Here is a 16942-nt window from a genome sequence, read left to right on the forward strand (position 1 = left end):
GGCAATCTAATAATGCATGTTTAAGCCAACATTTACTTCTCTAGAATACCTGTAGTTATCATCGACTCTATTCTCTATCTTAATGTCAAACTAGAGATATTGGACAAAAAAATAGTTTTTGTGCCATGTTGGGTAAGGATAATGGGAAACACAGTCTAATCCATTTTGCAGATCACTAAATTGAGGAAGGATATAAGAGCTAGTGGTATCTGCAAGCAATGACAGGTCTGCTTTTTATGCATTTATGTGCAGTATTGCGATACAAATATGAAAGAGTGGAATTTGTGCCATGGGGCATGATGGACAGTTTGGCATCATAATAGATAGAAACAGATGTGCCTGGAAGTTAGAGAATTACAAGTTGTGATGTTAAAGCAAGCAGCAAACCCTTGTAAAATAAGCCATATCAGAAGTAATTATGGCAGTAATGTCAAGATTTGGCTGAAATCAGTTTGTGTATATATGTATTGCCAGATTCAAATCTGTTTAGCAATCTTGAATTCCATGATTCCTAATTATAAGACATAGTCATGATTCAGAATTATAAAATTCTGGAAAATACAGAAAGTACAAAACCTACTAAATTTATTTATTTATAAACTTAATTCCTATTGTATTGTAGAATGATAATAGTTCATCTACCATTAAACCATCCAAAATGTGAGACAGGGATAATGAAATACAAATTATTTGAATTTAATTATACTTAGAGTAATTCTGTTGACAAATATTATACTTATATTTAGTCATGAAACTTTGATTCTTAGATTCCGGGAATACAAAGCCATAGAAGCTTTGGTTGGCTTGCTAACAGATCAGCCAGAAGAAGTTCTTATAAATGTGGTAGGTGCCCTTGGTGAATGTTGTCAGGAACAAGCCAATCGGACCATTATCCGTAGATGTGGTGGAATTCCATCTCTTGTTGCCTTACTCACTGGAACCAATCAAGCTCTTCTTGTGAATGTGACTAAAGCCGTGGGATCTTGTGCAGTTGAACCAGAAAATATGTCGTAAGTTTTTCTCTTTAGTATATATTATATGCACATTATCAAAGATTTCACAATTAAAATTAATGCTATGAAAGTCATGTCATAAATAAAAATTACACTTAGCAAATATTTAGTATATTTGAAATAAAGGATTTCAGATAAATAATGTTTGAAATATTTCAATAACTAAAATATTAAAATTAAACTATAAATTAAGTTGCATAATATTTTTGAGCTTCCTTTTTCTGTATTCATTGATGATTTTATGGTGGGCTGAATATGAAATTATCTTCCTTGCTTTGAATATGGTATTAGCACAATGCAGTCAATGGAATTTTAAATCATGATTATTACTTATATGGGAGCATCAAATGCCACAGGTTGATAATGCCATCATGTTGTTTCAAAGTCTTTTCTAAAATGACATTCTAAGGAATAACTGCTTCTGGTTTCAGAAACATTACTAGAGCTGTAGGATTTTGCACAGTTTCTTGGATTTTGAACTTTTATGTTAAATATTACTTAATATAGGGGTTGATACTTTGTAGTCTTAAGATCACAAAGAGACCTGGATATAATGCAGTTAATTTCAGAAGCTTTTTATAAGAGTGTTTTCCAATATTGCTGTAACCAGTCTATCCCTCTTTTGGAGTCTTCTCTAAGGGGGCAAAAGATAATCAAAATAAGTTATCTTTGACAGTGTTTTGTGTATGCAAGAGAGAATGAGAATGTAGATGGTCATCTTACCAATTCTGGATCATGGTGGCTTTTCAGCTCCACCATTCATTTATATGTGTTGTGATGGAATGAAGCCACAGTGACCTAAAACAGGTCCTTGTGTGTCCTTTCCTTAATAAAATCCTAAAAACTACCGTAAATACATTGCTTTTAAAGGAAAGATTTGGACAGGTCAATAATGCTCTATTTTATATTCTGTTTTATTTTATGATATTAATATGAGATCATTTCAATTATAGTGATATCAAGTCTCAATTTTAAAAATACTGAGTAGCTCATACTATTTTTCAAAACTCTATATTCTTTGTATTCAGTTAGAAGAATGGGATCATTCTGGTAATACGTATTTCAAAATACCACATAACTATTTAGAAATAACTATATAGCAACTTCCAAAGTTTAAATAGTTTAAGGCTGATAAGCACATTAATGATCCTACGCTTTTCTCCTGAGGCAGACCATCAGGCTCATTTAGAACAATTTCACTTCTGAAGTTTGAGGTATAAAGTTGGATTTCTGGATGGGATTCCAGGTTCTTCTGAGTACAAACTGTATTCTTCACCAAGAAATTGTCATTCCTTCTTTGATAATATCTAAATCCTAACTCCCCAAAACAATTTATATTTCTTTCAAGATGCTTTAGGACAAAATATGTTTTTCCTGCTTCTGGCTATCTAGCCTTTTAAAAATCTTTCACATAGTTGGCATTATAAGAGTTTTCCTGAGGTATTTAAACATTTAGTAGCTATGCATGGAAACTAAAAAAATATCCAACCACATTTTCTTTTTTTTTCTTCCCACATTGCACTCTTCTGCATAAACCAAGTTATTCGTTTTTGACTTTTATAATGTAAAACTTAGATCTGAGATTTAAGCATTTCCCTTTTGGATAAATGTTTCATTAAAAGCTTCAAGTAATATTTTGCTTTATGTGGAAAGTCTTGACAAGGGCATGCAATAGTATAGCTCTTTGCTTCTATACAACCAAGATCAAATGAATATAGCCCTTGTTTCCTCCCACTGTTTTATTTTGCCTCACTTGCTTTTCTTAGTGCAGTGATTTAATTTCCTTGAAAGCACCATTTGTTTTCATGCTTTGGCTGTCACCCAGTGGCAAGATAGGGCAGAAATGTAAATATGGCATAGAATGAATGAAGAAAGTTCAATGGAAGAAAGATATGCATATAATTAATCATTATTATATTATATCTTATAAATAATGGTTAGTTCACATGTAATTTTTATATTAAGTGAATGCTAGTGATAGGGTCATAAACTGACAATGGAATCCAAACAACATATTCTAGAGCAATAGCAATAACACGCTGCTTGGAGGCTACTGCTTTTGTCCCCAGTTTTGTACTAGAATAGACAACCCATGACCTGCTTGGTTATAATTTTAGAAATATTTTCTTACCCAGTTCCTCAATATCTTCAACAATGGCAGTGCTTCTAATGTACTGCTTTCACTAAAAAAGTTCTTAAAGATTCTGAAAGATATTCAGACATGTATTGATCTTAAAAATAGCTCATGTTGAACTGTATAGGATAGTGCTTCAGGATTTGATTCCAAAATTTTTAAATGATACTTTGAATTATATCATAAAATGGTTATGATAAGTTTAATGTCCTGCAATGTTTTATAAAATTTGCAGTATTACAATTCGTTGGGAGTCCTGGATTTTGGATGCATTCTGTAAGCCCATTTGAGGTAGTCAAAAACATTTTGCCCCCTGATGTACTGTTTGCCCAGGTAAAGGTTATAGGCATAAGAATTTAGTGAATAAAAAGAATATCAAAGCATGATGGTAAATCCAAATAAATACCTAAAATTGTGGTCTGAATGGTGGTAAATCAAGATAAATACCTAAAATTGTGGTCTGAATGGTGGTGAATCCAAATAAATACCTAAAACTATGATATCACTTTATTTAAGCGAAAGGAAAGGAACTGTTGATCATTTGAGTGGAATCAAATTATTCTTGAATTAAAGTATGCATCACTCCTTAGTTTATTTTGTTTTTCCAATTTAATTCTTCAATGCAAGAACATTGCTTAATGCTACCTCCTCCTCCCATCCACCTCTAATGGTAGCTGAAACTTTAAGCAAAAGGAACAGCAAAGAACATACAAAGGAGAATATTCAAACATCCTTCTAAGTATAGTTTGTGTCATCAAGAGGAAATGGGTTAGCTATGTTTATCATGTTCTCAGAGGCCATACTCCAGATTCTCTCTCATGCTGTGATGTAGCAAATGGTTATCAAGGAGTAGGCCTTCTTGGTGGTATTCCTTCAGTTTGAAATGGCTTCCCAAAGGGTGCGTCTGACTCTTCATTATCCTTCTGGTTGAAGGCAAATATATTTTATCTCATGCTGCTAATATATTAAGTTTTATTACTATACTGACACAAGGGATTTCTTTATAATCAGTCTGTGTCTAGGTATGTTGTGTTAACATATGGTTAATATGCAACAACAACAATAACAATAATAATATATTATATAATAAAATATATTTAATAATAATAACAACAACAACAGCAGCAGCAGCAGCTTATATCCTCCGACATTACCTTAATAGTTCGGTCCTTGGTTAGGACTCGAGCTGTTGAGCTCCCAATCAGCCCCAAAGGCTGTGAATCTCACCAAAAATTTAACAACAATGATGACAACAACAATAATAATAATATGGCTTAGAGAAATGTACTACAACAGCAATAAATCAGGGTAAAATCACGAACAGCAATGGAATTGAAATGATGAATGGCCAAATCATCAGTCACCATCAGATGAAGCACTCAACTATCTGGGCATTTTACAGTTGGATAACACCACACATAGATAAATTAAATTTTTTATTAATAAAGAATACACCCGAAGAGTGAGAAAAGAAAAAAATGAATGGTGGAAACACCATCAAAGCAATCAATACCTGGGATCATTAACTGAGGACAAGCTGAACTAGGCAGTTTGAGCCACAAAACAAGAAATATAATGATTAGTTATATTGATTGATATGAATGGTGTGGTGACCTAGTGGTAAAGACTCACATTTGGAAGGTTGAGAGCTCAATCCTAGATAGTGGCATATGTTTCTTTCCTAGAGTGCAAAGAAAAAAAGTATCTGCTACTAACTGCATGGCACCAGGAAGGGCATCTGGCCAGTAAATGCTCAGATCCATCCAGTCTCTCTGACTCTATACCAAATTAAGGGATTTTAGGGTTGTAAAAAAGGGAGTTATATTGATTGATATATCTGCCTTGCAGCAATGGAGGCAGAGGTTTACTTCAAATTAAACAGTCTGTCCAGAAGAAACACATGCGTTGGCTTTTACATAAAAACAGCCGAGAACAAGCATTGATTCAAAAAATGAAATTTATTAAATGTGCAGGAAACAAAATTTGAATTTCAAAATAAACTAATAAAGCCACAAATAGAATGCTGGCAAGGAAAAGTATTATGTGATCAATTTCTAAAAAAAATAAAGGGAAAGCAGATAAAGATGAAAATTGATAACAGCTTACAACTGGAACATTAAAAAAAAAAAGAAACTGAAGACTTGATTTTGCCTGTTCAAACTATTCAAACTAATGCAATCAAGCTCAGAGCTGAAAAATAATCAAACGATTCAAGGTACAAATGTTGCAAAAAACCTAGAAGAAATATTGCATTATTTGCTTAGGCCATGCAAGAGGATCACAGAAAGTAATTATAAACCACAATATAATACAGCCACCAAAATTTACTGGAACATCTATAAAAATTATATTCCAGTAATGAAAAATTGGTGTAAACATAGAGTTGAAAAAGTATTCGGAAATGAGCAAGTTACAATATTGTGGGATTTTCAAATACAAAATGATAAAATCTTGGCTCATGACGACAAGCAATGGCATGACAAAGTAGCAACAAAAGTGCATTGGAAGACGTATAAGAAATGCCATTTGCCTGCAAGCAAGAACTGGTGGGATCATAAAATAGAAAAAGTCATACAAAATGAAAAAGCTACAGCCGAGCTGGCAGTTGAGTTCCCCAGACTTATGATACTGGGGGACTTCAATTTGCCTTCGCTCGGCGAACACTCTGATGGAGCACAGGAGTTCATGGCTTCCATGACAGCCATGGGCTTGACCCAAGTAATCCAGGGTCCGACTCACTCAGCGGGTCGCACACTCGACCTCGTATTTCTCTCGGAGCAGTGGAGTTGTGATCTTGGTTTGAGGGGTAGTGAGATCTTGCCCCTGTCATGGTCAGACCACTTCCTTCTGAGGCTCGACTTTCGGAGACCAATCCCCCGCTGTAGGGAGGAGGAACCGATTAGGTGGTTCCACCCCAGGTGTCTTATGGATCCCCAGGGTTTCCAGATGGCACTTGGCGTTATGCCTGATACTCTCGCCCGCAGTCCGGTGGAGACCTTAGTTGCTACTTGGAACTCAGTAGTGTCTGAGGCTCTCCACCGGATTGCACCTTTACGGCCGATCCGCAGCAGTGGATCCAGGAGGGCCCCTTGGTTTACCGAGGGCCTCCGGGAGATGAAGCGCCAAAAGAGACGCCTAGAGCGCTGCTGGAGGTCCAGTAAATCCGAGTCAGACCGAGCACTATTAAAAGCTTGCATCGGAGCATACCTCTTGGCAATACGGACAGCCAAGAACAACTATATTGCCGCTCTGATAGCGTCCGCTGAGTCACGCCCTGCTGCCTTGTTTAGGGTGACCCGCTCCCTCCTAAATGCGAGGGTTGGGGATAACCCCCTACAAGGTAGAGCAGAGGAATATGTCCAGTTCCTCGCAGACAAAGTTGCTCGGCTTCGGATGGACCTGGACTCCAATTTCGCAGAGCCAGCCGGGGTACCGGAGGAAGGTCTTGAACGACATCTCTGGACTGACTTTCAACCTGTTGCTCCTGATGAAGTGGACAAGGCCATGGGAGCGGTGAGTGCTGCCACGTGTGTACTGGCTGGTCGCGAACAGCAAGGAGGTGACGCAGAGCTGGATCCAGGCGATGGTGAATGCTTCTCTTTGGGAGGGCTTCTTCCCACCGGCATTGAAGATAGCGGTGGTGAGACCCCTCCTGAAGAAGCCATCGCTGGATCCAGCCAGTTTGAACAACTACCGTCCAGTCTCCAACCTCCCCTTTATTGGGAAGGTTGTTGAGAAAGTGGTAGCCTCTCAACTCCGATGGTCCTTGGATGAGGCCGATTATCTGGACTCTTTTCAGTCTGGATTCAGGCCTGGCTACAGCACGGAAACCGCTTTGGTCGCACTGACCGATGATCTCTGGAGAGCCAGGGATGGAGGTCATCCCTCCATCCTAGTGCTTCTCGACCTCTCAGCGGCCTTCGATACCATCAACCATGGTATCCTTCTGCGACGATTACGAGAGGTGGGGGTGGGAGGCACCGTTTTTCGGTGGTTCTCCTCTTACCTCTTGGACAGGTCGCAGTCGGTGTTGGTCGGGGGGGGGAGAGGTCGACCCCTAGGCCCCTGAAATATGGGATTCCTCAGGGTTCGGTCCTATCCCCCCTCCTGTTTAACATCTACATGAAGCCACTGGGTGAGATCATTCGATGACATGGGATAAAATACCATCAATACGCGGACGATACCCAGTTGTATCTGTCTGCCCCATGCCAACTCAGTGAAGCGGTTGACGTGATGTGCCAGTGCCTGGAGGTTGTCAGGGTCTGGATGGGGGTTAACAAGCTTGTGCTCAATCCAGACAAGACCGAGTGGCTGTTGTGTTTCCCTCCCAAAAATTTGGTTAGTATTCCATCACTCAGGCTGGGGGGTGAAATTTTACGCCCCTCAGACAGGGCTCGCAACTTGAGAGTCCTCCTGGACCCATAGCTGACCTTAGAACATCATTTGTCAGCTGTGACCAGGGGGGCATTTGCCCAGGTTCGCCTGGTGCACCAGTTGTGTCCCTACCTGAACCGGGAGGCACTCGCAACAGTCACTCATGCCCTCGTGACCTCAAGACTGGACTACTGCAATGCGCTCTACATGGGGCAGCCCTTGAAGAGCATTTGGAAACTTCAACTCGTCCAGAATGCAGCCGCGCGAGCGATTGTGGGTGTATCTCGGTACACCCACGTTACACCTATCCTCCGCGAGCTACACTGGTTACCGATCGGTCTCCGGATACGCTTCAAGGTGCTAGTCGTCACTTATAAAGCCCTTCATGGTATTGGACCTGGGTACTTGAGAGACCGCCTGCTGCCAATTACCTCCCAAAGACCCATTAGATCACACAGGGTGGGCCTCCTCCGGGTTCCGTCTACCAGCCAATGCCATCTGGCTACTACCCGGGGGAGGGCCTTCTCTGTGGCAGCTCCGGCCCTTTGGAACGAACTCCCCGCAGAGATCCAGACCCTCACCTCTCTCCAGGCCTTCCGAAAAGCCATTTAAAGCCTGGCTGTGCCGGCAGGCCTGGGGTTGATGAGTTCCCTCCCCCTCTCGACTTGTGTGGCTGTGTGACTCTTGGCTATTTTAGCTACTTGTATTGTACTTTTGTGTTCCCTTTCCCCCTTGAATTGTTCGCCGCCCTGAGTCCCCCTGGGAATAGGGCGGCATATAAATAAAACAAATCTCAATCTCAATTTTTTGCAATATTAGCACATTAGCTTTAGAGGAGGAAAACAAGAAAAAAATCTGCTTCTGCCTCCCAGCATACATCCGGTATTCATCTGAGTAGCATCCTTGCAGCAAACAGCAAACAGTCTGGTCAATCTCTGGTCAGGGCTGGTGGCTGGTCAGGGCTCCGCTCCGTTGCGCCCACCACTGGTCAATTGAGCTGAACTACCATCATCCGGGAATGCTGGAACCTTCACTGCCAAGCAGCTGATTGACGGTTGGATTGGCTTCCCAGAATACTGCTGATCACCTGTTCTAGGCAGCGGGGATTACCGCCATCGATTGCCACCATCTTTTATAAAAGTGTATTATGTAACTCCTCCAGCTTTTCCTTAAGTAGTTATTTTTACAGAGACCAGCCTTCTCTAAAGTAGCATCCTTTAGACCTATCCTAGCATTCTTAGCCAAGTTGACTGAAAAATCTGGGAGATTTTGTACAAAGCATTTGGTGAGTACCAAGCAGGGGTGGGTTCCTGCCAGTTCTAACCTCTTCTATAGAAGAGGTTCCACAAATCTATCGTGCCGTTTAGAACCAGGGTTTTTTTCTAAAGGGTTAGGGGTGCAATGGTCTTGTAACCTGACAGCTTTAAGACTTGCACACTTCAATGCCAGAGTTCCTGAGCCAACATGACTGAAGGAGGCATTCTGGACGTTGAAGTCCACAAGTCTTAAAGCTGTCAAGTTTGAACACCCCTGGGTTTGTTTTTTTTTCTAAAGGGTTAGAGGTGCAAGGGTCTTGTAACTTGGCAGCTTTAAGACTTGCGTGCTTTAAATACCAGAGTTTCTGAGCCAACATTTTGGTTGCTAAGCAAGAGCATTGTTAAGTGAGTTTCACCACATTTTACAAGTTGGCCATGCCCACTCAGTCACATTGCTGGCAAGCCACTCCCACAAAGCAGGCCACATCTACGGAAGAAGTTCTAAAAAATTTTGAAACACACCACTGGTACCAAATCATCATAGTCTAGAGTAGGGGTAGTCAACCTTTTTATACCTACCCTCCACTTTTGTATTTCTATTTGTAGTAAAATTTTCTAACCGCCCACCGGTTCCACAGTAATGGTGATTTATAAAGTAGGGAAGTAACTTTACTTTATAAAATTTATAAAGCAGAGTTGCAACAAACCCCTACTGCCCACCATGAAAGCTGGAATGTCCACTAGTGGGCGGTAGGGACCAGGTTGACTACCACTGGTCTAGAGGCTGGTTTAGACTATATAAAACATGTTAGAAAACTTTCCCCAGTGTATTTGTTTGAGGGTGTTTCTGTTTGTTTATCTATCCTGCACAATTACATTGTAAATTTAAAAAAATATTTTATGTTGTATCTTATTTAACTCTATCAGTAAGTCTTATGCACTAAAATTTAAGATTCACTAAACCAACCAGATGTAGCTTGACACTCAGATTTACAATACTATTTATCAAAGCAGTTTGTAACTTTTTGTTTAAGTTTACAAGAGTTGAACTGTGGCTTTCCAAAAGATGAGATTGTGCTTTGTAAGACTTGAAACCTGTAATCTTACCAGGGAGCGCAATATATATATATATATATTCAGTATAACACTGTTTACATTTGTGTATGTGGTCTCAATTGGCAGGAGATGCAGTCAGACTTCTTGAGAGTCCTGGCATATACTGGTGTAACAAAAAGGATGATAGCTATAAGAAACAGATGTTGAGTGTGTGCATGTGTCTTTGAGAAAGTTTGAGGCTTGTTTACCCTGGAAATATTCAATATCAAATTATTAAAGCACAAAACTGGCTTGCTGTAGATTCACTTAGAATGTTACTTTGGCAGTAAAACAAATGTAACCCTGCAATCCATTTAAAAAAAATGAGCTCATGTATTAGTTTAAAAAAGCAATTGCATAACCAACAATAATCAGGGTCTAGCAGACATATTCCAGTATCAATTGCAAAAGTAATCAATGTGACCAAGATTGTTTTACATACACAGTATTTTAGGAAACCATTAGTGTTTTGTAGAATGACTGGCCTCCAGATCTACTGTTCAAAAAGTTTGTTTTCTCTTCTTGTTTAATGGTTTTTCTTGTGTGCAAAAGTAAGGGCGGGAAAACATAGGAGTTACAGTTCTGAGATTATAGTGAATATCTCTTAAAGAATGATTATACTATTGATGGCCCTTCTGGAGCTGGAAACAACTTCACTCACTGGGATAATAGAAAAGAAGTGGAAAGTAATGAAAACTAATCTTAATGGGAGTAGCACAAGTTCTGGAGAATAATGTTCTAGGAGCTCAAACAGGTACATACGATTAAGAAACAGCTCTAGCTCTTTAGGAAAGGATGTTTGTCATAATGTTTGTCATAGCTTATGTATTCAGGTTATACAATCAGATCAAATGAAAGCAGTAGAGAGATAGATCTTCTAACCACTGGTAGTTTTCCTTTAATGATCATTCATTCATTCATTGACAGTTCAACATTGCCTAAAGTTATAACCATTGCAGGTCCTTGCTGCCACTTGATTGCAGTCTGGGTGCTTGGCAATCTCTTTGTACTTAGGACTGGTTGCTATGCACCCCAAAATCATGTGATTGTCATTTGCAATCTTTCCTGCCATCTTCCCTAGAAAGTCAGTAGGGAAGCCAGTGGGGTCACAAATCATGATCACTTGCTAACTTTTAGTGGACATTCTTGAGTCTATTCAGTATTACAATCCAGATTTCAAGATTCTAAAGGGTTTTCATTTCCTTTCTTTTCCTCTCCTCTCCTCTCCTTTGCCCTCTCCTCCCCTCCTTTACTTTCAAACATTCTTTAAAATTTTTGTTATGGTCATAAATACATGAAAATGAATAATATTTCAATTCTTTAAAAATAGCTCATTTTTTGCAAACTACGAATATTTTTGTCCATTTCTTTTTATAGTATTTGTCTCTTCATGATTAAAATTCTATGCAAAAACATAGGACTTGTATTAAAATATGTTTTGATTTTGCTATGGCTTTTAGCATAGAGCAAAAGCTTGCCTGCCACTTGAGGCTTATATAGGAGATAGTTCATTCTAAAACCAATCAAGCCGTTTTGTCGTTTTGTTTTAGAGGAACCACTGTGCTTGGCAAGGAAACAACTTTTCCTTCTAGTCAAGTAACAATGAGCCAAGGATTTTAGCAAAGACAAGGTCAGTTAGCAGTTCAAGAGTCAGCTGAGGTAGCTAAACTGTTCCATACTCCAGAGTGCAAAGAGTGAACTGAGTCTGTTGCATTCAAAAAATCAAACTAGAAAATGAGTCAATGTTTCTGGCAACTGGTCATAAGAGCGTCAAGGTGAAGACATTATTTGCAGCATTGGTTTATCTCTAACAGGCCAGTTGGACAATTCAGGGCTTGAGCTTCCATTCTAAACCATCTGGATTGTATTGCTGGTCTCAATAGCAAGGCCAGCACAAACCGTTTCTTGTAAGGAGTCTTTCTTGTTGAAAGCTTGTGGGTTCTGTGCCTTTCAGCCCTTTGGCTCTTACCATTGCCTTTGTGAATTAAAACTCTTAAGAATTAGACCTCAAAGATACTCACCTCTAGATAAATGGATAGAGATAAGGTAACCAGATTTTCAGATTGGTAAAGAGGGACACCTTTGACCAGGGTGGGTGGGTGGGCTTGATTAAAAATTTTATACGGAGCAACAAAAATTTTCATACAATGCAAAAATAGTAATTTTTTTTATTTCAACATAACTACAATTTACAAATATAAATTGTAACTGTTGCCAAACATCAAAATTTTGATCACGTGACCATGAGGCTGCTGCAACGGTCACTAAGTGTGAAAAAGGTCGCTAAGTGTGAAAAATGGTCATCAGTCACTTTTTTCAATGCCATCGTAACTTTGGTCACTATACCACCTTTCTTGCCACAGTTCTTAAGTAAATAACTGCAGCTGGTATTTTGTATTTTGGATAGAATCTTTTTTAAATAGTCTAAGACAATTTTAAAAAAGAATCCACACAAAATAAATTGAAGTAAAACATTTCAAACTATTCCACACAGAATAAATTGAAATAAAACTATTTAAAAAAATTCTATGCACAATATATTTCAAAGTATTGTGCATAGAATTTTTAAAAATGGTTTTACTTCAATTTATTTTGGATGGAATCTTTTTTTAAAATAGTCTAAGACAATTTAAAAAAAGAATCCACACAGAATAAAACTATTTTAAAAAATCCTATGCACAATAAATAAAATATTATTTTAAAATACATTAAAAAAATAAAAGAAAAAAACCCAGCTCACTTACCAGCAGGCACAAGTGAGCACTCCAAGTTAACCCAGAATGATGTAGATGTTAATACAAAGAACTGAGCAAATAAAAATGGTGAAATTAGTCAGGGAAATATTTTTCAAAGAAACTTTGCCACCATTTTTTCCACACGAGCCGACCTCCAACCTTCGTGCCCCTCCCCTCCGGAAAATCCAGGAAGGAACACTCGCAACTTCTCTAGCCAAGTATTTCCTGGAGCTCTATGGTACTGGGTCATCTTTTCTTATAAAAGTAAATAAAATGGGTGGGGTTTTTTTCTTGCTTTAACGTTTTATCTTCAATGAAAGTACTGAGACAGAGAGAAGGTTTAGACAGAGTGTCTTTTGTCTTGCCCCGGTTAGGATTTCTTAAGCAAATCCACTGGGCTTTCAACATGAAGCCAGAAAATCGGGACTTTTTAAAAATGCCCCGGACACGGGACAAATTGTTATAAATCATGACTGTCCTGCCAAAATCAGGATGTCTGGTCACCTTAGATAGAGAGCAAACATTACCTTAAGTAGAGTGTTATGATTAAAATAATAAGGGATGAGTAGGAAGCAGAACACTAGATTCATCAGAAGCAATTCTTGTTATCTTACCTGGCCTGACTGCATTACTTTTTTATTTAGCATATGGCATATCACCAAGAACTACCAATATATATTAACATTTCACCTGAGAATGGTAAAACACAGCAAAATATAAATGCTAAAAAGGTCTATGTTCAAAAAACAATATCTAGGCTAGTGGTTCCCAACCTTTTTTTGTCCATTCCCCACCTAAGCATCTCTATAATCCTGATGCCCCCCCCCCACACACATATAATTCTTACTTTACTCAAAAAGTGAATTCTACTCATGTGGAGGAAGCCTAAAAGGCCATTAACTTGGTTTAAACAAGGTTCAAATTGCCCCCATTAAAAATAAAATTGTCCCCCTGTGGGGTCTGGGCCCCATGTTGGGAACCCTGGTCTAGACCATCTAATCATTGAAGAGCAGCATTGTTTATATGAAAAAAAACAATCAATTACTGGTCTGGTATGTGCCCTTACCATACACTAGGTCAGTGTTTTTCAACCTTTTTTGTGCAAAGGCACACTTTTTTCATGAAAAAAATCACGAGGCACACCACCATTAGAAAATGTTAAAAAAATTTAACTCTGTGCCTATATTGACTATATATAAGGTGTTTTTCCCACGGCACACCTTACACTATGTCACAGCACACTAGTGTGCCGCGGCACAGTGGTTGAAAAACACTGCACTAGGTCACAATGTGATCTACAGTTTGGTGTGGGACTGCACAGTCACACTGAGGAGAGGATACTATGCTCCATTTATACAGTGAGGCCCAGCGGATGCCGTGTGAGATGCAAATCCTATTCAGAATTGCTGGACTTATAGTTCAAAGCTGATTGCAAATGAACTTGTACAGGTAATGAAAGTGGAAAATGGGAATAGAAAACAATGGAGATTAGAAAGACAGAGTAATGTAATGCTGTAGCAATAGCAACAGAATGTTTCAAATCTATAACTGGATGGGTTGTATCAAATAAAACAGTAAATGTTTATCTTGTTAAATAGTATGGTACAGTTGATATAATGCAATTCGTTGATTAGAAGGCATATAAATCTGGAAGTCACTGTCATGTAGGGCCTTGTTGAGAGATCTTGATCAGATTACTGTCAGGCTTGGCTGCCTCATTCTAAACTGCTAAAACTAAGAGCTGGGTTTTAGAAGTAGGATGGTTTAAGAGATAATTAAACAGACATTGAAACTAAATACGATTGAATGTGTGTGTGTGTGTATTTGTGTGTTGATTGTAAAATGTTACAATACATACATGTTTGTAAAATATCAAAATATCTGAAATATTGGACTAGAATTTAGAATTAATTATATAGATTTTACGGTTCTCATTTATCCTCGATCACATGTTTCTTAAATAGTTTTTCATTCTATTTCTATCAACTTTTTAAATTTTTGTTAGTCTAAAATTTTATTTCCTACTTTCCAGGCAAAACCTCTTCTTTTTTTTTTGCATTATCTATGCTGGCAATATAAATTTGTCTGCATTATGTAATGTTTGAAATTGACAGTAGCTCTCTCCAACAAGCTAATATTAGTCTTTTCCAAATTACCTGGATGTTGGAAGCAAACTTATATAACTAGGTTGCATTGATTGAAGTAAAAGCTGCAGTTACATTAGACAAAATTGTGTTTTCTAAAGCATTCTAGCTGGGTTATAATTGTTGATTATGTATTAGATTGATTTTGCGTTTTCCATTCCTTGCAAACTCATTTTACATAATGAACATAAATTAGATGTTCTTGTTTGATTTCTACATAGGTAAAATATCTATTTTATTTACAAATTACAAGTCACAATTAGAGACATGGACAAACTTTAGAATTAAACATGAGGTTATAAATCAAAGTATGCTGGAGTCTCTTTATCTTCACCTCATCTGCTTTGAATTTTGCATATCTTCCTGAACAAAACTAAGTTTGTAAAGGATATTAAGTTTTGTTTGGTCTTCCTCTCCATTTTAAAGTACTCTGTGGATTTTAATATGAAGTTATGATCCCCTAGACTGATTGATATATAAACAGAAGACAGATGGTTTAAAGATGGCTCTGATGATAATTCATTTTTCAGCTAGACATGAAGATACTTTGATTACAGTATGTTTAAGCAATTATAACAGAGTATTCAGTGTTAGTCTTGTCTTAGGGAAAGCATGAGAAACAAGTTGTACGTTATTCATACCCAACAAAGAGTGCACTGTGGTAGTGTGACCCATTTTCATTCTGAATGTTAGGTGAGCACATAGATATTTAAAATATGTCATAGAGCAAGTTAAATAAATTAAACATAGACTCAATATAAAGTCCATAGCTTTTTGGCATAAATATTTGTTTTGGAAAGTATTTATTGCTATATGAAAGAAACCAGTATGTTTAAATTTTGGTTTGACTTTGCATAAAGCTTGTTAAAAAGTCACATGGCTTGTTTGCAAAGTTTACTAGAGTCCTTCTATATAGTATTTTATTTTTATTTTCTTGAGGAATTATTTTTAAGGCAAAATATTATGAAATTGTATATTTTACCCATCAAATACAAAGTATATATTTTGAATATGTACAATTATATTTCTAAATGATGGATATGCAACCATCCAATTATTTTAAAAAATAGTTTATTTCTATTTAAAAATTACTACAATAAACTTATTCATAAAGCCAAGGTGGCGCAGTGGTTAAATGCAGCACTGCAGGCTACTGCTAGATCAGCAGGTCAGCGGTTCAAATCTCACCGGCTCAGGGTTGACTCAGCCTTCCATCCTTCCGAGGTGGGTAAAATGAGGACCCAGATTGTTGGGGGCAATATGCTGACTCTCTGTAAACCGCTTAGAGAGGCCTGAAAGGCCTATGAAGCGGTATATAAGTCTACTGCTATAAAGAATATCCATAGTCTTAATGATAGAATTGAATAAATTGAACTTGGATAAATAAGCTATCATTCAATTAATCAAACAAACACATATTTTATATCTTCTAATTTTCAGTTAAATATCTTTCATGTTTCTCTTTGATAGGATAATTGATCGCTTGGATGGTGTTCGCTTATTATGGTCATTGTTGAAAAATCCTCACCCAGGTGTTCAGGCCAGCGCAGCCTGGGCAATTTGTCCTTGTATTGAAAATGCAAAGGTAAATAAATACATTGAAATTATAATCCAAATAATCACCAAATGTTAGTTTATTTCCTAGCAAGACATTTGACAATGTATTGGTAATATTCTGATTAGCAAGTTACTTAGGGTTGGCTGAATAGTATGACAATTAAATAGGTACATAGCAAAGAAGAACTGTGCCTTATCATACTGGAAATAGTTATTAAAATAACTAGTAGGGTATCACAAGGGTTAAGTCTTGGTGCTCAATTAGCACCTATTACCAATATTTTCATTTCATAACTTATTGGATCCTTATCAAATTTGTAAGAAAAGGGAAAGATAAATAATAATCTCACAAAACATACAAAAATTCAGAATAATATTAAGTTACAGAAATAGTATAATAGTATGCCAGAAAAATACACATTCTAATTTAGGAAACAAATGCACAGATACAGGATAGGAGATATCTGGCTTGGTAACAGGATTTCTAACAAATGTCATAGAACTGACTGCAAACAGAATATGAGTTAGTAATACAATATGGCTGTTGCAAAAAGGCAAATGCAACTTTAGACTGCATGAACACAATCCCACACAGTATTATAGTTCTGTTTTATTGTGTTTCGTTCATACT

General features: G+C 37.6%; 1 protein-coding gene across 3 annotated transcripts in view; it reads left to right on the top strand.

Annotated features, from left to right (window-relative positions):
- ODAD2 (outer dynein arm docking complex subunit 2) overlaps positions 1–16942 on the top strand; it is an 80560-nt gene that overhangs the window by 38112 nt on the left and 25506 nt on the right. For 2 of the 3 annotated variants that reach the window (XM_087712587.1, XM_087712588.1), the window contains 2 exons: positions 768–1010; positions 16225–16339. In XM_087712587.1, the coding sequence (XP_087568713.1) occupies positions 768–1010; positions 16225–16339 (358 nt within the window). The remainder of the gene's footprint in view (positions 1–767; positions 1011–16224; positions 16340–16942) is intronic. The other variant, XM_087712590.1, reaches the window with a different exon arrangement.

This window comes from Thamnophis sirtalis, unplaced genomic scaffold (assembly GCF_051295495.1).
Source record: "Thamnophis sirtalis isolate CommonGarterSnake01/CBP01778 unplaced genomic scaffold, rThaSir2_p1.2 scaffold_4, whole genome shotgun sequence".
Lineage (NCBI taxonomy): Eukaryota > Metazoa > Chordata > Lepidosauria > Squamata > Natricidae > Thamnophis > Thamnophis sirtalis.